This window comes from Pleurodeles waltl, chromosome 9 (genome assembly GCF_031143425.1).
Source record: "Pleurodeles waltl isolate 20211129_DDA chromosome 9, aPleWal1.hap1.20221129, whole genome shotgun sequence".
Classification (NCBI taxonomy): domain Eukaryota; kingdom Metazoa; phylum Chordata; class Amphibia; order Caudata; family Salamandridae; genus Pleurodeles; species Pleurodeles waltl.
In genome coordinates this window covers 513401716-513425822 of record NC_090448.1, presented here as the reverse complement: position 1 = coordinate 513425822, position 24107 = coordinate 513401716, and the positions used below count along the sequence as shown (strand labels likewise).

At 42.5% G+C, this 24107-nt stretch overlaps 1 protein-coding gene across 1 annotated transcript in view; it reads left to right on the top strand.

Moving 5' to 3' along the window:
* SNAPC1 (small nuclear RNA activating complex polypeptide 1) overlaps positions 1 to 24107 on the top strand; it is a 202768-nt gene that overhangs the window by 52915 nt on the left and 125746 nt on the right. The window contains exon 2 of the mRNA XM_069207392.1: positions 7757 to 7916. Within this exon, the coding sequence (XP_069063493.1) occupies positions 7757 to 7916 (160 nt within the window). The remainder of the gene's footprint in view (positions 1 to 7756; positions 7917 to 24107) is intronic.

Genomic DNA, 24107 nt, shown 5'->3' with positions numbered 1-24107 from the left:
CATTCGTAGAGTATTGTTTTGCATAGTGTATAGACTGAAACCAGTGCTTCTGTTAGTTGATTAGGAAGACTTTAGCAACACAAAAGGATGATGAACGGAGTGCTGAAACCTCTCAAACATTCATCCCCAGTCACAGATCTGGGTTTAATCCATTGTTCTTTTGCTCACCATGCCACCCAGTTTGGATCCAGCCATATGAAAGTCATTCTTGACCCTGTTCCCCATGGGAACAGTCCAGCCCGAACTGCCAGGCCAGGTCCTCCTCCCTGGATCGGAAACAAGCATCCTGGTACTGGTTTCAGGGTATCATCCTTCATCAGCCAGACTAGCTTGAATCCAGAATGTTTGAAATGCATTAGGAATACATGGCTGTCCTCTGTGAGGACTTCCGCAATTCGTTTGGTAATCAACGTGCTGACGCAATCGTATGCGTGCATGCAAGAGTCTTTAAATGCAGAAGTTTACCGCGTCAGGTTTTTGGATGAAGTGTTTGACATGAAAAAGAGGCTGCAGAGTAAAAGGTATGGCATCGTTCCTGTGGCTTGTGAGATATTATGATTGAAGAGGGTTACACTGAACAGATTAAATATAGTCAAGGTCCCTGGTTCATACTGTTTTTGTATCTAGGGCATTTTGGGTTTAATAATGAAGATTGAAATAAATTATATGATAGCTCAATATGGAATAGAAAGGATATTGCAGTGAAGGTTTGAGGACACATTGATACCAATAGTGTATTGTAGTGATTGATAGAAATATAGTATAGAATTTTTCAAAAACAACATAAATTATTTGATTTTGTTTAAGGCCGTGAGATGGAAATAGGAGTGGCACTGGTTGGAAGTCTTTAAAGGGCTTTAAATTTGCGGAATAATGAAATGACTTTGTACTCTGAGTCAAGGTAAAAATGTGTGTGTAGGTTTTTATATGATTGTCAGCGGATATTGTGAAATAAAATTATATGGAGGTTTTTTGTGTTTTAGATTGATGGATGAAGATGGTTATTTAATTTAGTGTGGATTCATATGGGTGAGTATGGAGAATATGTAGGATGTGGCGCATTACCCAGGAAATAAAGTTAATGATGTGTAGGTTGATTTATTTCATTTGGTTAATTGTAGGTTCCCCTATCTTTCAGTCCTGATGAAGACCCGTGTGGAGCCGATAGTTGGCCCAAGAGCGTGAGGGGGTCGAAACGTCGACGATATTGCTCCAGCCTGGATTTGGTTGATTTTTTAAAGAGAATTGGAATGGTCGATACAATTCCATTTGAAGAAGTAATATTGTGATGCGATGTGGTTTAAGGATTAACCAACAGGGTGTATTTTATATTTTACATGTTTCTTAAGAGGATTGTTTCTGGAATGGCTTGAGGGAAATCTATCACTTCTCATTTCTTATTAAAAACATGAGCACTTTATTCTTATTGCACTTGTTTCTCTTCTATTTTTTATTGTTGTGATATGATGGGGGATGCTATAAATTGTGTATAAAGAAATGTATATTTGGTATTTGTAATAAATTATTTTTGTAATAAATGCAGGGTAATTATGTGTATGTATGTATGAGGATTGAATGGTTTGCAGTTTTAAATTTTGCTCCGAGGGGTTTCTGTTGTTTTTGTAATTTAGCTTGAATCCAGAGGCACAGTGAGCACAGGACCCACGTCTGGGCATACCCTTCCCACTTAAGATGACTTTAGTGACACAAAAGGATGATCGACGGAGAGCTGACATTTTTCAAATACTCACCCCCAGTCACAGTTCTGGGTTTAATCCATCGTTCCTTTGCTCACCGTGCAACCCCAGTTTGGACCCAGTCATATGCACTTGGAATCAAGCTAGCCTGACTGATGACTGGGGTGTCCTCTATCCCCGCTGCTTTTTGCTATTGCGAAGGAACCGCTGGCGGCCTATTTGCGGCAACATCATAATCACAGAGGGCTGCAGTTCAGGCAACGTCTGATTTAAATTTCTATGTATGTGGATGATATCGCACTGTATCTGTGGGTGCCGGGTAGGAATCTGCATGTTTTGCTTAGGGAGGTTGTCCGCTTTGGTGCCTTCTCCGGCATAATGATGAATTGGTCTAAATCGGTTGTGCTTCCCCTCACTAGTGGCACTGCACGCTTCTCGTTGCGTTATCCTATTGAGTGGGCAGATGGTCCAGTTCACTATCTGGGAGTTTGGCTGAGTTGCGATGTAGAGACCCTTTGGCTTGCCAATTATGGTGAGCTAGTAGCCTGGCTGCAGGACAGGCTTGAGGTGTGGTGCTCGCTACCGCTTTCGATTATTGGGCACATTGGCATTGCCAAGATGGTCGTACTGCCAAAATGTTTGTATCTTTTTGTTAATCTTCCCCTGGTGCTACCCGTGAGTATCCTACGGAGGCTTAGATCAGCTTTGGTACAGCTGTTGTGGGCGGGCAACCCAGGATTTCCTGGGAGAAGTTGACGCTGCCGTTCGAGATGGGGGGGCTTGCCGCCCCTGATCTGGAGCTTTATTATTACTGTGCGCAGGCTCATTTTGCGTATTTTTAGATTTGCCCTATACGGTATTTTCCTCATCTTGCGGCTGAGAGCGATGCGGTGTGGCCGGACCGGCTGTCGACGGTACTTAGATGCATGTCCCAGACTCGACCCAGGGGCGTGGACACCGTTAGAAACCTATCATTTTATTTTGTGATGTTGCTATGTGCGCCCTAAGTGACTAGGGTATGCCCAGACATGGATCCCTTGCTCGCTGCACCACGTAGATTGAAGCCAGCCTGACTGATGATGGGTGATACCATGAAACTGGTCCCAGGATACTTGCTTCCGGTTCAGGGTGGACCTGACTTGACAGTTCTGGCTGGACTGCTTCCATGGGGAGCAGGGTCAATACTGATTTTACACATGGCTGGGTCTAAACTCGGGTGGCGTGACGAGCAAAATAACTGGATTAAACCCAGATCTGTGACTGGGGGTGAGTGTTTGAAAAGTTTCAGCACCCCATCCATCATTTTATTTTGTGATGTGGCTTAGTTTATTTGAAGCACGGGGAAACCACAGTTTCCTTTCTTTTCATTCCCACCAGCGTAGAACTAGCCATAAGGTCAAACATGCAAGCAAACCTTTAGCCAGCAAAAACACAGAAGGAGAGAATATATATATTCTTCTCTGGCTATATAAACTGAGTTACCGGAAATACTTGACAATTTGCCACGTACAGATTCTATAATCTTGAAAAAATACACCTAAGGAACCCATGGTAAAGTAAGGCTAAAATGAGGTCTAGAATACTCTACTAAATTAATCATTCACTTAGCTCCATTTGATGTTTGAACATAATGTGTGCTAACATGCATTAGGACCTTTTCCACATATAATGTTATCAAAAAATTATACAAATGTGCTAATCGTAGACACTTACTTTCGCCACAAGACCACCAGTGGGATAAGTAAAGGCCAGGACCTACAAAAATGAAATCATCCTTCGGACACCAAGCTCTATAGATAGGCATTGTTAGAACAGAGAAAGGTCCCTTACATGTCCCTGGAAAGCATGTGCTCCTACTTCAAATTTACCATAGAAAGTGGACACTGTTTTGACTCCTGCAGTAAAACACAGGATGATCATGCATCTACATTGGAAGTACTTTTGGGAGACGGACTGAGGTACAGGTCATCGCTTTCTGTTTTCAGAGTGTGTCTGCCATCCATTCACTGGCACTGATATGGATTATAAAGGAAAGGCAGGCCACAAAATACTCTGCTGTCTCCTGCAACTGTGTCCTTCTCTTATTCCTTTGGGACTTAGAATGAAGGTGTAGTGTTAAGAGCGTGTGAAGTATGGTTGTATGGAGAGTACATGACGTGGGTGGCCACACTAAGACCTATTTTGTATGCGCTACATTCAAGCGAAACTTAAGGTGGACGGTTGAAGCAAAAGTCTAGACTGCAGATATAAATTGCAGAGCTACCCCTCAACATTACAAGGCTTCTTTTTTTAGTGGGCCAGACTGAGAAGTGTTTAGAAGAACAGAGGGAAGACTCCTTTAAAGAGTGTAGGTTATCCCTCCACATCCGCCCTTCCCTGGCACATTTTTTCTGGAAGCACTAACGTCCACAAGCTAAAAGGTGGTTAAGTTGGGCAGTCTCTCTTGTCTTTTTACCCTTATTTTGGATTTTTCCAACTTCACCCCACCTTTCTGCTCACACCTAGTAACAAAAACTGTGACTGGACCAGTTTGAGTCAAATAATCTAAAAGGCAGAACAGCCCAGAATCGGTCTCATAACTGAGGTACCAGAATACACAACCACTGCCTGCCACTTTACCTTGGGAACTTCCGTCAAGACATCTAGGAGGAGCTGTTTCTAAGGAGCGGGCTGACCCATTGCTTAGGAGGGACATAGGAGATGTGCTTGAACCAAAGATATGCTGCGCAGAGAAACAGCGGTCATAACGTAGCTAAAGTGGGTTGAAAAGAGCACCCCTGGTGTGCACCAGGGAGGAATTTGCACTACTCCACAAGAGTGAGGCTCCGAAGTGCCTACAGTGACTAAGTTGTGTGCTTCAAAGGTCGGAGGATAGTTATGATCCTTAAGCTGTCTGAAATTTCCCATTGTCATCTGGGTGCTGCAAAACCTAGAAGCACTAAAGGAAACCCGACCGCAAAACATCGTCTACCCAAAGTAGAAGCCAAAATATTGTAGGATAGTTACTTCAACAGAGGAACTGACATCTGCACCTAAATATTTGCAACGGGTGGGCACAGAGGGGAATCCCAAGTCACATGGCTCACTGAAGTGTGAGCACCATGACTCCTATTGTCACCTCTGTCACTGGTGCGGCCTCCACCCACATGAAGTCCTATGGCTTAACTGCCGAGCGCCCCAGCTGGTGGGGGCGAGATCCCTGCTGAATGTGCTCTTGTGCTGTTAAGGAATACACATTGCAGACAGCGTACACCAGCTCCCATTTTTGCAAACCCGGATTGTGTTACATGCGGGCAACCAAAGGTGCTGTGCAAACCAAGAGAAGCCAGGGAACAGACAGCCACGAGGGCAGTAAACCACGCCCCCCCCAAACACACACACAAAAGCTCGTGAGACTGAGACCAGTTAGGGGCTGTGGCACAAGAAATATTTTTATGTGCGTGCCACAGAGTAACTAATGTTACTTGCTGCCATAATCACAGTAAGATGATCATAAATACCTGCAGCATTTTTGTAGTTGTGGTTTCTGAGCCAAATATGTACAGACAATACTGTGTGTGATTTAAGTAAAGTACTTACTCTTTTTAAAGACTAAGGACCGGCTAGGTAGTCCGATAGTAACTTATATTCTCTGGTTTGTTGATTACTGTGTCGCTAACCACACAACCACCACCCTGAGTAAGCCTTGACCTGCTAGACTTCCCTACCCTGAAGCTCAAAAGCCAAAGGGGTTTACTTAGTTCTTAGTTTTGGGTCCAGTAGTAAGGTTTTGCAACCCTAACGCCAGTGGTATATGGTACTGATTGATTCAAACTTAGCCCGATAAACCCTGCCTGCTCTGGGGCTCTGTAAAACGTTCCCACAGGCATAACAGTTTCTGGTTTTCTAATGATTGTCTTGCTAATAGGAAACATCTCTATAAAATGGAAAATATATGGTCGTCAAGCAAATGTACAAGAGCGTTATTTGTCCTAAAGCCACCAGAAAGACGGTATGAACTTTATTATCCCAAAAATATATATTTTACAAGGTAGGACTAGGATCACCAGACAAAAATTTTAATTACTTTTACAGATTGTAAAATTTAACACCAAAGTTCAATCGACACGTTATTGTGTGTAGTCTAAAGCGAAATTCCAGGGGTTCTGAAGCTTTTTTTTTTTCTTCAGCCAGGACTCCTCACTTGAGGAATCTGTAAACCCAACAACCTTACACTCCCAATTATTAACACAACAAATTATTCTCAACAAAGGTTGGTCAACTATTTACGGGTTATAAAGAACACCTGATAAATATAGTCCGATACAATCCTACATTCTGTCATAATAACACAGTCCAACCAGAGTTATGAGAAAGAACTTCATTCTATTCTGCAGTGTGTGGTACGAACTAGTCAACCTATTACTATGGGACAACATCTTCAATGACTCTCTAAAAACAGGCCAGATTGCCCATACTAAAAAGCCCCTAGACTTCCCAAATCAGTTGATCAGTTTCCAACTTGCCATGAACGTCCAGTTGCCCCAAAACTCTGGCATTCAATTTTCTAACGACAGTTGACGTGGTACCTTTCACTCGTTTATTATTTATTTATTTTATCTTCTCGAACTATACCTTCCAAAATTCCAATCACTTGAGAGTATGTAATACTCGTTTCACTACGTAATATACATCAATACGTTTAATGCAAAATTATCACTTCTTATCTGGTCAATTGCAATCCAGGTTTTATGAAAAGCTCACTACACAAAAGTTATCTTCTTTCTCACTATTAATCACAACAGTCTTCGCAGGCTAAGGTGAATTCCACACTTAATTGTCATTTCCAGATCCTTTTTCCCTACTTCCTGTAATTTCCTTATGTAAGACTTTATTTGTACACTGGTATCGCAATGAATTCTACTTGGGGTGGTTTTTGGTGGATTCTTTGCCCATTTGTTGTTCGCATTTTTAAACATCCCCGCCTTCCCGGTGCTGTGAATTGTTTCTTAGCGTAAAAACAAATATATAGACACTGCCTGGCTCCTTCCTGTGACATTCCGCCCCCGCCCCCTTACACCTCAGCAGTGACCAGATGCTGTTTTGCTTTTTTAGTTAGGATAAAAAGAATTATGAGCAGTGCCTCACTCCTTTCTGGGGTACAGATATACCCCATCACAAGGAGCCAGATGCAGTTGGATTTTTTTTTTAACTCTAAAAAACATATCCAAGAAGCATCTAGTTCCTTGCTGGGTAAAAGACACACATGCCTGTGCCCTAACGAAGAGCCTTTTGCTGTTTGGACTTTTACTCTTGGCTTGTTGTGGAAACAACCGAGAGGCCTGGCAATTTCTGCAGAGGCAACTATTAGACCTGTAGGTGGTAATAACTCTGGCAGGTTGGGTGTAGGCATGTGGTACCTACTTCAACCGCCTAACCCTGTGCTCCCAGAAGAATATAATCCCTCTCCACACGTCACCTATGTTGACCAGTTGTACTTTGGAGATATATGCAGCCTTCAACCACCTGCTCTGTAATGCTATTCAGCATTAACTAGTGGAATGGGCATGAACCTTGATTAGATTTGTATGTTGCAATTCACCAAACAAATGTATCCCCTTTTGCCACCGGATGCAGTTTGGCCGTGGTTTTCACAACTTTTCAAATGCATTAATTTCTTGACAGTGGAAGCCATTGTCTGTCACCGCCCAGGAAGTTTAAAACTAGGATGCTACAGCGTTTACTTGATATTATTGAGGGCATTCATCCTTTGCATCTCTGCTTATACGGTGTTGATGTTGTTAAGCCGGATATATGGGGTACATACAAAGTGACTTTGTGCTGTTAATCAGACGCTCTCCCTGTGCCTCACACCAGCACGTTATAAACACTACATCTTTTTATTAGGTTATGATAAATTCCTAACATCCTCTTGAGTAGCAGAATTTTATAGGAAATCCTTAAAGTGGAAGTCACTGTATTTCACTTTCTTAAGTTCATGTATTGCTGCTGTGCGTGTTAAGAACCTTGTAGTATATTTTCAGTGACACACGTCTTTGCTTTTCATCCTGTTTTTCTAGTGGCAAATTGGGAAAGCTGGAGCAGAACAAATTCACTAGGGAAGCTTTAGCTACGGCCTCACAGTACTTCTATCCACCTTACACCTTCCAGATTCGAGTTGGTGCTCTTTACCTTCTTTATAGCCTCTACAACACACAGGTTTGCGAGCCAAAACAAAAGGTAAGTTTTTACTTTAGTAGAAAGTAATTTTTTGTCTTTTAGACAGGGCCGCTGGAATTATATGGCAGGGGAGCACTAAGTTATGTGGCCGGGTTGACTACATTGTGTAAAAAAAGGTCAAATTGTGCAGCACATTTGTTTTATTGTGTTACTTTATTGTTTTATAATTTTTTCGTATGGTAAATACTGTCCCGGCAAAGATTTCACCTCATTAGTACCTCTTCACAACTAAATACAGAAAAAGCAATTCATAGGTGTTAAGTTAAACTTTGCTAAGGATCGTCCACTGTGCACGAACATGTCACCATCTTTTTAGTAACTTTTGATCCGTTTGAGCTAGACACTTTTTTTTTTTAATCTTCAGATTATGAAGGAGGAGATGAATTATGTAGCAGGGGTAAACCTGTTTTTGAATACTTATTGCTTTGAATGCTCAAAAGGTTCATTAGTCAAGTGATGATTTCAGGAATGCTAGTAGTTCACCTCACATTGGAATGTTGAGAGCTCCATTGAAGAAAATAGAGTACCTTGGGGGGCAGTAATGACTTCTATAGGACTTTGCCATCATTCCAGCATTTGTCTTTCCATTTAGCCATTTTTAGGTCAAGACTACCAGAGAGTGCAGGCTGCCTGGTTCTGAAAAACACATTGTGTGCTTACCAAGAATTTACAAGGGCTTGCAGCCTGCGTATTGCTTACCAGTTTTTGGACTTATTGCACACTTATTAGTCTTCTTCCTTTTTATGCCCCAGCTTGTCAACCTTGTGTTGGTCCCTAATAGGGGTAATTGCCTCTTTAGCATTTTTTTGATTTACTGGCTGTTGTGCTTCCATTGCATGCTTTTAGGAAACTACTTTTTGCTTTTGTTTAAGCACTCAATAAGAGTGCATGTGTTTTCCAGCTCTCTTCCACATGTGAGTTTCTTACCCCCTCCACGTTACTCACTCACCCATGTGCTTCTGTCCCCCAACCTCACTTGTGTTACACTGTCTCACCTCTGCATGCTTCCATCATGTCCGCTGGCCACATTGCTTTCTTGCGCTTGTGTTGCTTCTCCCCATGACCGCCATGTTGCTTCACTAACTCTCTTCAAACCTGGCAGATGAGCCCATAACTAGGGCTAAAAACTGGCCCGGTGTTGCTTGTAATCGGTTCAGGGAGGGCTTGGCTTGGAAGATTGGGCTGGACTGTTCCTATTGGAGCAAGGGTAAGACTGATTTGCATGTAGCTAGGCTCAAACTGAGGTGGCATGGTATGCAAAATAACAATGGATTGGGTTGTGGCCCGTGTGATTACCAGTGTCCGAGATTTATTCAAGCATTCCCATTATTGTTTTGTATACCTCCTACAACCCCAACATCCTTAAGTTTTTTTTAAAGCAATTTTAAATTTACAAATCCATCTTGGATCAGTAAATAAAAAGAGAAAAACACCCACATCATTTTGTAGGTAGCCTGATCACCACCTTTAAAAAAAAAAAAAAATAATAATGTTAATAGCCATGCCGGATAGCAGTCACAGTGCAGCATGACTTAAAAAGATTGGCAAAGCCACTGGGTCTAAAAGGCAATCCCTATTGACTTTGCCAACATTTTCATTTAGAGAATGAAAACTGGGACAGGGGTGAGCCGTGGCAGATCAGGCTTGGAGACTGCCCAGTACGGTCTCCGAACACCGTTGCCGAAAGCCTCACATTTCAAGCCATCCCTCTGCCCTGCTGAGACTTGTGGAAATCCCTTAGTGCACCATGCTCTTCTTTTAAAAATGATACTTTTCCCCCTAAGTAAGTGCTAGTTGATCACACTGCAAGAACATTATTTTTTTCCTCTGTTATGAAAACTGGTGTCGTCATTTGAGAAGTGGCTTCTGATTCATAAGCAATGAAAGTAACATATGAAATATACCACCAAAAAAATAAGCAAATATGTTTTAGAAATGACCATTGTAACAGAACAATCATATCTTTATTAGTAGCACTCTTTGCATTTAATCTAATGAGGAGTTTCTGACTTTAAGCGAAAGAGACCTAAGCTGTGGTCCCCAAATCCCAGCAGCTTTACAACTTAAGTCCAGAATCACAAAGTTTTTGATTATTACATAATCTCCCCTGTTAACGTGTAATGTACAAGTGTGCAGCTGTGTTCCTATGTAAAGGAATGTAAAAAACAGTTATAGTGCTCTGTCCCATAACAAGTCCCACCCGTCTTTTGTTTTCTGTAATGCATTCTCTAGCAGACTTCACTCTCGCCCCAGTTAGCCCCACTCCCCTCGCCCCAACAAACATCCAGCCCTCTTGCTGCAGTAATGATCCTATTGGAACTACATCTGTATTGTATGAAGTACAGAACGTTTTAAAGTAAAATATATAATATTCAAGAAGGGCTCCCAAGTAAATGATTGAGTTAAATGGGAGAAGAAATAGAGAAAAGGAGCGTTGCTTTCCGTTAATGTCCATAGTGAACAGGCATGGCCAGCCTTTGACTTGGGTGAGCTGGGCCTATGCCCATGCTACTGGTTTTTAGAAGTATTCAAAGAAGTCCATCCAGGTGTTCCCAGCACTTTTCTCTCCCTTAATTAAAGTGCATATAACCGTGCGTATAAAGTTAAAACCATGTGTGCATGATCATTTCCTCATCAGCTTGGATGTCACCAATTAAAAAGTGGAACCGTGATGTGGTGTGATATGTCAGAATGTAGTAACAGAGAGACACCAAAATAATAGTCATGATGCATCCTGTGTCTAGCATAGGATTCTTGATCACTTGTTTTAGGCTTTGCCTTTAATGACATAGGCCCCACCTCTTGGAAAAGTGCCTTTTTGGCACAATGTTTTTTTTTTACTCCACACCTTTTACGTCCTACTTAAAGCACTGATAAGTGGATTACCTGTCTATAATACTTTATCACAAAAAATGTGGTTGCATTCCTGGCTTCCTTTGGAACTTTCCACTTTAATAGTGTCTCTTGAGATTAGATATAGATTACTTTCTAAATAGCATGTTGTTGGAAAATGGGTCATTGGTGAGGGCAGGTAGGTACCTACACTTAGCAATAGGCCACTAACCTCCACTTAGGTCCAGTTAGGTCTCAGTAAATTAAACCCAGCTCAACCCTTGGTAGCTTGACAACGACCGTCAAGGCTTAACTTAGGAGACAGAGTGTAAAGCATTCAAATATCACAAAACAGTAATTAAATTAAACACAGGAAACAGTTAAAAAATCCAAAACCAATTTATAAAAATAGATTATATTTTTATCTTTAAAATGGCACAAAAACGAATAAAATCGGATAAGGGAATCCGGAGATATGAATTTTGAAAGAATTATTGTTTTTTAGCGCCTAGAAACAAAAAGCACCAATCGGGTCATCTGGTTGCACCTCGACCGGAGCAAAGTCAAAGTTTCAGGCCGACCGCGATGGAGCCCTGCTCGGCTACAGGCTGCGGGAGGCCTCGGTTAAAAGTTTACCTTCACACTTAGTCTCTTTTTCGAAGATTTTCTTCAGCGGGACGAACCTGCCAGTCCAATCCGACCTCCTGGAGCCCTTCTCCGGATACGCGTCGTGGGAATCCTCGTGGAGATTTTTACCTTCGGACTTAGTCGTTTTTTCCAGGTGAAAATCCTTCGACCGGGGTAAACCTGGATCTTGATCCGACGTCCCTGGAGCCCTCCTCGGTTACGCTGGCTGGAAGGTCCCGGTCAACTTTTTACCTTCCGACTTAGTCTCTTTTTCTGAGATTTTCTTTACCGGGACGAACCAGCATATCAGGCCGGTCGCGGTTGAGGCAGGCCGGCTAGAGTTGCTGCGGCGGTTCGGTCCCTCAATGGAGCTTTTTTTCAAAAGTTGTCCAAACTTCTCCAAACTTCTTGGGCTTCTCCCAGATGTCCTTTTAAGGTTCTTTTGAGGTCCACAGCGCACCCCAAGGGTCCAGAAGTTCTGAGATGGTCCTTGGGGGGTGCGGACTACAACTCCCAGAATGCACCTGGCGCAAACTCCTTTTTGGCCACTGGACAGTGGTCAGCTGGTCGCTTTCTTCAGGAGTTGGTGCAGGGGACTCTGGTTAGCAATTTTTCACCTGTAGCAAACAGGGAGACCCTCCTTGAACCAGTTGAAGACAGGCAAAGTCCTTCTTGTGGTGAAGCCCAAGTGTGCAGCTGGTGCAGTCCTTCTGAGTCCAGGTTCCAGGTGCAGGCCAGGGGTCTAGCAGGGCAGTCCTTCTTCTTCTGTAGTTCTTCCTTGTTGGATGTGGTAGGGAGCTGAGGTGTGGGTGCAGGTCTGCCAGTTTTATCCTTGCTCCCAGGTGAAAAGCAGGGGGGTCCTTGTTCTCCAGTCAGGTGTAGGGTCCTTCCCCCTGTGATGACCACTTCCTGGGAAGTGTGGCAAAAATCAATCCCAGGAGGCAACATTCTCCAAAAATCGATCATGGCTGAATCTGATTTATGGAGGTTACATCTGTCTGAGCCCTACCACTGGTGTGGCTAAAAATCATAAACACACCCCTCTCCTGCCATCTCCTAATCTAATCAAGGAGGCACCTAGTTGTCTGGGGTTGCAGGATGTGGAGGTGTTGCTGGTTGCTCGAAATGGCCTTCTCTGCCTTTGAAGACCAGTTTGGCAGCCCACCCCATTCCTGCCTCACCATCTGCTGAGGGGAGATTCCCTCCGACAGGCACATTCCTTTGTGTGAAGCCAGGCCACTTCACACCTCATCAAGGCGGCCTGGCCAGGCTGCTAGAGGCTGGCCAATCAGAGCACAACAGCAAAAACAATGCAGGGCTGAAATTGGCATCTTTTCAGGTAAAGTTTAAAACTCTTTACCTGAACAAGTTATATTAAATCCAACAACTGGAAGTTGTGGCATTTAGTATAACAATTAATTTGATACCAAACTCTTTATATCCATCATTTAAGGGGACTTTTAAAATTAAAATAAAGCCTCCCCATTCTAGCCTATGGAGGCCATTCACTACAATGAGGGAAAAACGAATTTGGCTGTCTTTACCTCACCAGGGCTTATAAAGCTATTTTGATAAGGTCCCTGCTTATAGTTACATGGCACCCAGCCCTAGGGGCACATAGGGCACACCTTAGGGGTGACTTATATGTAAAAATAAGGTAGTTTAAGACTTTGGAACTACTTTTAATTCCAAAGTCGAATTTGCATATAACGTTAATTTAAAAGCAGCCAGCAAGGCAGGCCTGCCTTTAAAATGACACTGGGCACCTCAGCAGTGCACCTATGGGTGCACTATCTATGCTGTGGTCCCTAAACCTACATGCCCTACCATATACTAGGGACTTATAGGTAGGTTAACTTAGCCAATTATAATTAGCCTAATTTGCATATTGATTTTACACAGAGCACAGGCCCTGGGACTGGTTAGCAGTACACAGGGCACCATCAGAGTCAGGAAAACACCAGCAAAAAGTGAAAAATGGGGGCAAAAAGTTAGGGGGCCTCTGCAATCAGCCCTGTTTTCTCACACATGTGTTACCTTTTGATGGAGAAGTTGTGAACACCAAGACAATGTGTTTTGTTTTTTTTCTTCTTTTTTTGCATCTACGGACCGTTATTCCAAAGACCCATACAATAGCGCACCTCTGCAGGACTTGGCTTATCATTGATAGCTGTAACACGCTTAAGTAATTGTCTGTGCTAAAGTTTAGTATCATTTTATGTCCACTGTGTCTCCATGACCAGTTATCTTTAAAGGCAGGATTCTGCCCAGTCAAAACTGCTTTGCGGAACACTTTTCTTTCTAAATAATATAACTGTTATTTGCAGCTGAGTAAATTGTAAACCCTGAGTCCATATACACAATTTCGTCCAGGAATTCACACATTTAAGCTCTTCTGCCATAAACCTGTGTGGAGTTCAGAATATTATTTGTTTATATCACTAAAAAGCATAGAAAAGCAGCAGTCACTTAATAGTGAACACACTTTGAGTTTTGCCCTGCATTCCTTTGGTTCAAATAGTGTCACAAGTGTCAAAAGTGACAAAGTGATCAGTCTGATCTTCACTGCCTACTGCTTGAACCACAGCCAGCCAGTAGCCAGCCGCACTTCATTAGCATTGGTAAGTACAGAGAAGCTACCGGCCATCGTGTTAGTTATGCCTCGGACATGCTGTTTATAAAAAATCTCGCAAATGTAGTCATCACCCATACATTTCAGTGTTATTTGGTGCCATTGTTGAGTTGAATTATTTGCAAACTCTACAACCCCCAAAATGCACTTAATTGTTAATAGAAAGCCCAGGACTGTGGAAGTAGTGGCCTCATTGTGGCAACGGTAACCTTAACATTAATGATGACTCCTGTGGGAATAGTTTGGCATAGAGCAAAAGTCAATGGCACGGTTAGTAGTCAAGAACAAATAATTTGCTAGCCCATTGACTGCCGGATAATGAGGAAAATGTAATAACTACCTTTATATGGTGCTGAATGGCATCATGTTGGCAGTGTTGTAAAGCACTGTAAATAACAGGTGTTACTATTAACCAATTTAACTGTAGTAATTGTGTCAGCACGAAGGCAGACAGAATTCGACTTGTGGTCTGTAGTTTACAAAAAATGTTGGCAGTAAGTGTTCAAGTGTATGAGCTTTCCAGCTGGCAAAGGACACTGCGGAGATCTCATGTATTCCATGTGAATGTGTGAGTAGTTGACCTAGTCTATTTTGTTTCTTTGCATTCTGGTACATATGGCCTGAATATATAATGGGATACACAGTTGTAGTTAAATTCCTGGATTTAATTAATCATTCATACATGGATCTACAGGATATGAAAGCTCTACTTTTTTGCCGGTAAACAGCGTGTGCAGACTTACTTGACAAAGCACAGTTTGGTGACATTTATGGCGTACAATGGCTGAGGGTGGCAGTTGCTCAATAAATGGGATGTTCTAACTTGTGTGAGCAGCACACTCAGGCCTAGCTCTTAATTTACATTCCACTTGAGTAGTACATAAAAAAACAAAACTGTAGCTGCTAAAAAACACAAACCAAAAAGGTGCACTGTGCATATAGCTAGGAAACTTTGTCTGACAGGTGGTGTGACGCTGAATGGCATTGACTTGCTGAGGAGCATGGCAGGCTGGATGCACCCATCGTTCTTCATATAGCATTTGCATTCAGTTGCATCCAAAGAGATGAAAATGTTAAGTCTGAAGATGGTTGCACATGACCCTGCCCAAATTTCAATAACTGCATTGTAACCCAGGCTACACAAATTGAATGCCAACTGGAGCAAGTTACACTTAAAAAATTTCTAATTTAACTTATCGTTCCCGTTTTAGGCAATATTTCTGACACTACAGTCAAACAGTAAGGCCAGGTTTAGTCAAAGGGCAAATCGTGTCTGCACCAGATGCACGAGAAGAAGAAAGAGTACAATGCACTTGGAGCGCTAGACAGAGGTAGCGTGTTATTTATTGGGAAATAACTAAAACCATGCCTTTAAAATTCAAGCTATCTGTTGTCAAAATAAAAAACATTAAAGCTGCAGGATCAGGAGCTAAAAAAATAAAGCATAGAATGATGAAATATGTGAAAAGAAGGTGCACAGGCACTTTTGGTGATCATCAGGAAAATTATGAATTTCTTATTGATTTGGTTGTGTGGTAAGAGATACTGTTAAGAGTGAATTTAGTTATCTAGTTCAAAATGTCCAAGTCATTGGACCTTTCTGCTGCTGCCTTTTTAAATCATGTAACAAATTTGTACTAAACTACAGAGAAAAGAGATTTGATGAAGCTCTTGTAACATCAAAAGGTATAGCTACTGAGCTTTAAGTCAAAGTTATCTCTAAAGACTGTACAAGGTGGTAACATAAGTGTGGAAAATTGTCCCCTTGTTGCAGTACCCACACACACACTTTTTGCCTGGTTTCTGAATGCAACTTGGACTTTAGTGCACTAGGTACCTGTAATGAGGTCTCCAGTGCCAGTGTTTTTCCCCAAAATGATAAAAATGTCACAATTGTTAAATTGCCACTAGAACGCCCCAGTAAATGGTACTGAGGTACCCAGGGCATGGGTACTAAGGGTAGGCCCCTGAGGGCAGCAGCACAGATTGTGCCACCCTCAGGGACCATGCATCCAAGTGCACCCAGCACTGCCATTGCAGGCTGTGTGTCCTGGTGCAATCCCAAAGTGCAAACTCAACATGCCACACAGTCTGTGTGATCTGTCCACTACACGGCATGCAGTATAGGTAAGCGACTCTCTGGCAGGTCTTCCAGCCCTACGGTAAGAAGATGGAAATGAGACAAGCAAAGAGAACCCAAGTGTCAGTATGAGCTCGAATTTAACCCCTTCGCTGCCAGGCCTTTTTCCCTCCTGTGCAAAGCCTTTTTTTGGCCATTTGGGGTAGTTTGCTCCTAGGCCTCCATAACTTTTCATCCACATAAGCTATCCATGCCAACTTTCTATCCTTGTTTACTAACATCTACAGGTACCCAGAGTTTGTGGATTCCCCTGGAGGAGACGAAGAAATTAGCCAGAATACAGCTAAAAGTTTGTGTTTTTGGGAAAAATGGGTACAAAGTGCTGCAGAAAAAAGCACCTGTTTTTTAACCTGCAAATGACATCAACAAGGGCTTTGCAGTGCTAAAATCACCATTTTCCAGCTTTCAGAAACAAGCCGACTTGAATCAAAAACCAAACTTTTTCAACACGTTTGGCATTTTACTCAGACATACTCCATTTTTACTTTTTTTTGTGCTCTCAGCCTCCTTCCAGTTAGTGACAGGAGTGGGTGTGAAACCAATGGTGCATCCCAGACAGCTAAATATTTCTGAAAAGTAGACAAAATTCTAAATTCAGCAAGGGGTAACTTGTGTGGATCCTTCGAGGTTTTCCTATAGAAAGTAACAGTTGAAATACAAAAATATTGAAATTGAGTTGAAAAAACCCAGCCATTTCTGTCTACGTTTTCTTTTGTAACTTTTCCCAACAATGGCAGATTTTTTAAAGCAATATACTGTTATGTCTGCTGTATCCTTCTGGTTGTGAGGATATCTAGGGCTTGTAGGTTCATTAAGAACCAAGGTACCCAGAGCCAATAAAAGAGCCGCCCCTTGCAATGAGTTCATTGTATACCAGGGGTACAGCAATTTATTTGGTAAAATATAAAGAGTGAAAAATAGGTATCAATGAAACCTATGCATTTCCGAAATAGGCACAAGATATGGAGTTTAGAAGCAGTGGTTATTAGCACATCTCTGAATTCGGGGGTCCCCATACTAGCATTTAAATTACAGGGCATTTCTCAAAATGACTTCTTTCCTATTACTGTCTTACATTTGAAAGGGAAAAATGTAGAGAAAGACCATTGGCAATAACACTTATTCTTCCATTCTGTGTTCCCCCAAGTCTCCTGATGACATTAATTGTGTGGGTAGGCCTACTGCCTGCGATAGGAAGCACCCAAAACGTAACATGGACACATCACATTTTTCCACTGAAAACTGATGTGTTTTTTTGCAGATTGCCTAGATGTGGAGCTAGGGCTGTAGCTCAGCCGGCACTTAAAGAAATCTAGCAAACATATACATTTTTGAAAACTAGACACCTAGGGGAATCCAGGATCGGGTGACTTGTGGGGCTGTCACTGGGTTCTGTCACCCAGAATCCTTTGTAAACCTCAAAATGTGGCTTAAAAACACTTTTCCCTCAAATTTCAATGTTGCAAAGTTCTGGAATCTGAGGGGAGCTGCAAACTTCCTTCCACCCAGCATTCCCCCAAGTCTCCCAAAACTGGTACCTCACTTGCGTGGATAGGCCCAATGCCTGCGACAGAGGCCCAAAACACAACATGGTGAACACATCAAAATGATATATTACAAAACTACCTGTTTTTGCAAGGGGGCACCTGCATTTTTGGTCCTGAACTCGGCAGCCATCTAGGGAAAACTACTAAACCCAGGCACTTCTGAAAACTAGACACTCAAGGTAGTCCAGGGAGGTGTGACTTGCATGAATCTCCCAGCGCTTTCTTACCCAGAATCCCATGCAAACCTCAAAGTTAGATGGAAAATAAAATTTTCCTCAAATTTATGTGTGAGATCAACGCACTGGCACAGTTTTCCTACCACCCAGCGTTCCACTTGGTCTCCCGATAAAAAATGATACCTCGCTTATGTAGGTGGGCCAAGTGCCTGTGACAGGGAGGGGCCAAAAACATGTAGAAATTGATGGGTGGACCAAAGCAGGTCAAAATGGGCAGTTTTTAGCTGACAAGTGGGGCAGAATGTTTATCGGTATAGATGCAACAATGCTGGGTGGTAGACATTTTGTTGATTCCTGTGGATTGCAGAAGGTTCCTTCCCAAAAATGTAGGGAACATGCGTGATTTCAAGCAAAGTTGGAGATTTGCAGGGCATTGTGGGTAAGAAAATGGTGTGGGGTGCATGTGAAGCACACCAACCTGGACTCACCAAGATGTTTAATTTCCAGATGTGTCTAGCTGTGCTGGGTTTTTATAGGTGGCAGCATTCCAAAGTCCAATAAGTGCAGCCGCCCACCATTACAAGAGGAACGATACTGGGAATTAGCCAAGCTCTCCTGGTCCATATTTAAAATCAAAACCCATAAGAGTCAAATGTCCTCTTGCTTGCCATCGGGATGAGATGCTTTAATTTGCAGGAGGGTGCTGAAAAACTCTTAACCCCTTCAGTTGGGGTGGGGGAATAGCCATGCCCATAGTGGTTGGCAGCCCCCACCCCGAATATTCCTGGCATTGAGTGGGCTTTCTACCCCTGGGGTGGATCGGGGGTAATTACCCCATCTGCCCCCCCGGTGGGTAGAACAACTTTTTCCCCATTTATTGGGGGTGGGGCTATGGCCATGCCCCACCCTCTTAAAAAAATAAATATATATATTCTTCACTGGTGTCTAGTGGGCTTTCTGCCCCATTTGGGAGCGGATGGACCTTACAAAACTAGGCCGTAATGAATGTCCCCCAAAGGGGAGCGACACTTGCCCACGGGCCCACCCCCCCAAACAAAAAACACACAACATTATCCCTGGTGCCAAGGGGTTTCTAGCCCCCTTGGGGGCAGATAGGCCTTACAAAAATAGGCCGCTCTGCCCCAAGGGAGCAGAAATGGCCAAAGGTAATATGCCCCTATGGGGGAGCGACCCTTGCCCAAGGCCCTCCCTCAGAAAAAAACATAGTCCCACACAATAATGTCTGGTGGCTAGTGGTTTCTGCCTCACTTAGGGGCAGAAAAGGCCAACAGTAATGTGCCCCCATGGGGAGCGACCCTTGCCCAATGGGCTGCCCCCGCAAACAGAACACACAGACACAAACAAACACACAACAATCCCTGGAGCCTAAGTGGTTTCTGCCCTGGTGTCTAGTGGGCTTTCTGCCCCATTTGGGAGCTGATGGACCTTACAAAAATAGGCCGATCTGCTCCCAAGGGGGGAAGAAACGGCCAACAATAATGTGCCCGCACTGGGAGCGACCCTTGCATAAGGGGCCGCTCCCCTTATGTGAAATAAGAAAAAAAACTTCCCTGGTGTCTAGTGGGCATTCCTGCTGAACGATTGGTATGCGATTGTGTGGCAGAAATGCTCAAAGAGTCATCGGAGGAAAGGAAAAGCCTCCCTGACCTCCCCCTTTCCCCTCCACACGGAGAAACTCATCGGTTTCTCTGAGGACAAGCTGGACGCTTAGCTTTAGAAGCGACCTCTTATGTGCTGGCGTCATCATATGTCATGGATTGTGGTAGCAGCGGAAGTGCCTCTGCTGACATCCCTGCCCCGGCAATTGGGTGGGTCTCCTGGGGTGTTTGGGGGCGGCTATCGGGGGTGCTTGAACTCCCCCTGTTGGTCAGTACCCAGATGCAACAGTTATGTCCTTCGCACAGAAGAAGTTAAACCTGCACCTATTACCCCACACGCTAAGATGCATCCGTGACCTCATCTGTTCCTAGTGTTTGATTAACCATTGGCACATGCCCCAATAGTAGCTGGCACCCTCCATCTTGAAGTGGATACTATATCTTACCACTTCATATCTCCTGTGTGTCGTGTATTATGTAATCCAGAACGAATTAACTGACAGATATGATCAATTTATTATGGAATGGTGTGTTATGGGCCTGTATTTGTGGTCACGCTTATTGGATGTTGGTGGGTTTTTGTAAGTGCAAGTTTTAAGATACTATTTTTCTGCATTTCCTTTTTAGTTTTTATTCATTTTTTATTTTGAATGTGCCAGTTCTTGCTCATTTTGCCAAATCATAGGTTCTGTCAGCCTTCGTCCTGTTATCATGGCATGCCAATGGACTTAATCACCCGTTGGTGCATCACACTAACCTGTTGGTTATTTTACTGCTGATGTTTTTCCTTACGCGGTCTTTCCTGTTCGCATGGTTGAATGCACAGGTTCTGTCAGCCTTTGTTTTGTTATCGTGTCATGTCAGTGGATTCAATCACCTTTTGTAGGTTTCTTTGTCTGTGGTGTCAATATATTTCTTGGTTCTTTTTGTGATACGTGAACGATACTTAGGGCCTTATTATGACCACGTCGGAGGGCTTTCCACCATCGCAAATGTGGCGGATATCCTGTATTATTATCCCATTATATTCCATGGAGCTTGTAATACAGCGGACGGTATAGCCTTCACATTTGTGATGGAGGAAAGTCCTCCGTCAAGGTCGTAATAAGGCCCTTAGTTTGTAAATGTGTTAATCAGTTTTGTGTGTACTTACATTTATTTAATACCAAGTTCATAATCATGCCATGGCACCTGAAATTAGGTTGTAGGGGAGCGGGTTTCCTCCTACTTCTAATATTTTTCTCCTTGTATAATAGAAATATGAGCCTCTTATAGGGCCGTTTTATGGGGGTGTTTTCCCCGCTCAGGTTACGGGACCATCAGATGCTGTACATTTGGGATGACATTAGTGACTAGTTGAGGCATTAGTGTGTATTCCCTAGTCACTCAGGAGGGAATTGGTTCATGGCATATTTATAAACGTACTTTAAAATCCATAGCGAGTCCTGAATTGCATGGAATTTCTATTTTCCAACATTGTCTCTCCTTTATACGAATATAGATGCTAATATCGGGCACACTGGCCCACACCTACCACACAGCTATTGCTTGATGTTGGGTTGGCACATAATAGGAGAAGGCTTTATGGACTGGAAACTAACCGAATCATCTTGGTGTGTGTATTGTGTGCAATATATGGTGGTGCTTGATATGACAAAGCAGACGGAGATGGCTACATTGAGGAATAGAATATATATTAAGACTATTGATTAAGTACACTCTTTTGATCTGATTTGAAGAAATTGTTAACTTGATTGCAGTATGTACCAGTGCTTTTATGGTTATATATATGGTTGCTTTCCTCTCCCCCTTTTTTCTGCCTTTCACTTGCTGGTGGTTCATAGTAGATGGCTCCTGATTAAAGCCAAGGACAATTTCCCTGCTTACCATCTTAGTGATGTATATCACGTTTGGTTATAATGCTGGGGCTTTATCAGTAACTGTTCTTTCATCTGCCCTTCCCAGATTTATTAGTCACTACTTTCCTAGATGTTTTGTTTACAACTATCTCGCTAATTCATAATGGAAGTTTTTGTAATTACAGAAAAAACTGTTTTCGCATGATTTGAATTCTGCTGCACTTGTCAGCATAAAAATGTTTTTTTCAAACTGCCCTTTTGGACCCACTTTGGTCCCCCCTCAATTTCGACATGTTTTTGGCTCTTCCCTGTCACAAGCACTTGGCCCACCTACACAAGTGAGGTATCATTTTTACCTACAGACAGAGGAGAACGTTGGGTTTTTTTTTTTTTTTTTTTTTTTTTTTTAGCTACATTTGAGGTTTGCTAAAGATTCTGGGTAAGAAAACATTGGGGGATCCATGCAAGGCACACCTCCCTGGACTCCCTCGTGTGTCTAGTTTTCAGAAATGTCTGGGTTTGGTAGGTTTCCCTAGATGTCTGGTGAGCCCAGGACCAAAAACGCTGGTGCCCCCTGCAAAAACAGGTCGTTTTTTTATTTGATCATTTTGATGTGTCAAGATAGTATTTTGGGGCATTTCCTGTTGCGAGCACAAGGCCTACCCACACAAGTGAGTTACCATTTTTATCGGGAGACTTGGGGGAACGCTGGGTGGAAGGAAATTTGTGGCTCCTCTCAGATTCCAGAACTTTCTGTCAGCAAAATGTGAGGAAAAAGTGTTTGTCTTTTTAGCCAAATTTTGGGGTTTGCAAAGGATTCTGGGTAACAGAACCTGGTGAGAGCCCCTCAAGTCGCCCATCTTGGATTCCCCTAGGTCTCTAGTTTTCAAAAATGCACAGGTTTAGTAGGTTTTCCTAGGTGCCGGCTGAGCTAGATGCCAAAATCCATAGGTATGCATTTTGTAAAAAACACCTCTGTTTTCTTTGGGAAAATGTGATGTGTCCACGTTGTGTTTTGGGGCACTTCCTGTCGCGGGCACTAGGTCTACCCACACAAGTGAACATAGAATAGCAAAACAAGTGTTATTGCCCCTTGTCTTTCTATAAATTTTTTCCTTCCAAATATAAGACAGTGTGTAAAAAAGACGTCTATTTGAGAAATACCCTGTATTCACATGCTAGTATGGGCACCCCAGAATTCAGAGATGTGCAAATAACCACTTATCTTGTGCCCATTTTGGAAATACAAAGTTTTTCTTGATACCTATTTTTCACTCTTAATATTTCAGCAAATGAATTGCTGTATACCCAGTATAGAATGAAAACCCATGGCAAGGTGCAGCTCATTTATTGGCTCTGGGCACATAGGGTTCTTGATGAACCTACAAGCCCTATATATCCCGCAACCAGAAGAGTCCAGCAGACGTAACTGTATATTGCTTTAAAAAATCTGACATTGCAGGACAAAGTTACAGAGTAAAACGTAGAGAAAAATTACTGTTTTTCTACCTCAATTTCAATATTTTTTTATTTCAGTTATTTTCTGTAGGAAACCATTGTAGGATCTACACAAATGACCTCTTGCTGAATTTAGAATTGTGTCTACTTTTCAGAAATGTTTAGGTTTCTGGGATCCAGTATTGGTTTCACATTTCTGTCACTGACTGGAAGGAGGCTGAAAGCACAAAAAATCGTTAAAATGGGGTATGTCCCAGTAAAATGCCAAAATTGTGCTGAAAAATTGGGTTTTCTGATTCAAGGCTGTCTGATCCTGAAAGCTGGGGATCTGGTGATTTTAGCACCGCAAACCCTTTGTTGATGCCATTTTCAGGGGGAAAAACACAAGCTTTCTTCTGCAGTCCTTTTTTCCCATTTAAAAAAAAAAAAAAAAAAACTACATTTTCACTTTATTTTGGCTAATTTCTTGGTCTCCTTCAGGGGAACCCACAAAGTCTGGGTACTTCTAGAATCCCTAGGATGTTGGAAAAAAGGACGCAAATGTGGCATGGGTAGCTTATATGGACAAAAAATGATGAGGGCTTAAGCGCGCCCTGCCCCAAATAGCCAAAAAAAGGCCTCCCACCTGAGGGGGAAAAGGCCTAGCAGCGAAGGGGTTAACTTAATTATGAGGAATTATTAAGTTTCAAGAAAACTGCCTCCAACTGTGCATGGAATATGGACAACAGGATTAATAGGTTATGGTGTATAAATGTAAAGTTTGTGAGTATAATTATCAATTTAGATTCATGGAAGTCGCAATAGTCACCCGTGTTTATTATTATTATTTATATGTGGTTATGGGTGTATTTCTACTGTCTGTGGGTGTGTTTTATTTCTGAGTTTTTCATCTGTTTTTAATTAGGGTACCACCGTCCTTGGGGAAAAAGAGTGGTATTGTCTTTGTTGTTTTTTATGTATGTATTTTGCACTGATGTTATATTTGTTTTCTGTTAGGGTTTCTGTTTTTATACATGTGGTATACATGTTGGTATTATGCGGTTTTTTGTATCTATTATGTCACAGCCCTGAAGAAGTCCCAGGTAAGGGGTGAAACGCGTAAGCTATTTCTGGTGTAAATTGGTGATGATTTTAAGAAAAAGAAATAAAGAGAAGAATCACAACAAATTCACATATGCGTCTGGGACTTTTAGACTGCTATTTTGATGTGGTGCACCTGTCCAAATGATTCTGCATTTGTAGCCCTTGTTTCAGGGGTGGCACCTTGGCAGCAGGTGCTGGTAGCGATTGCACACAAAAGT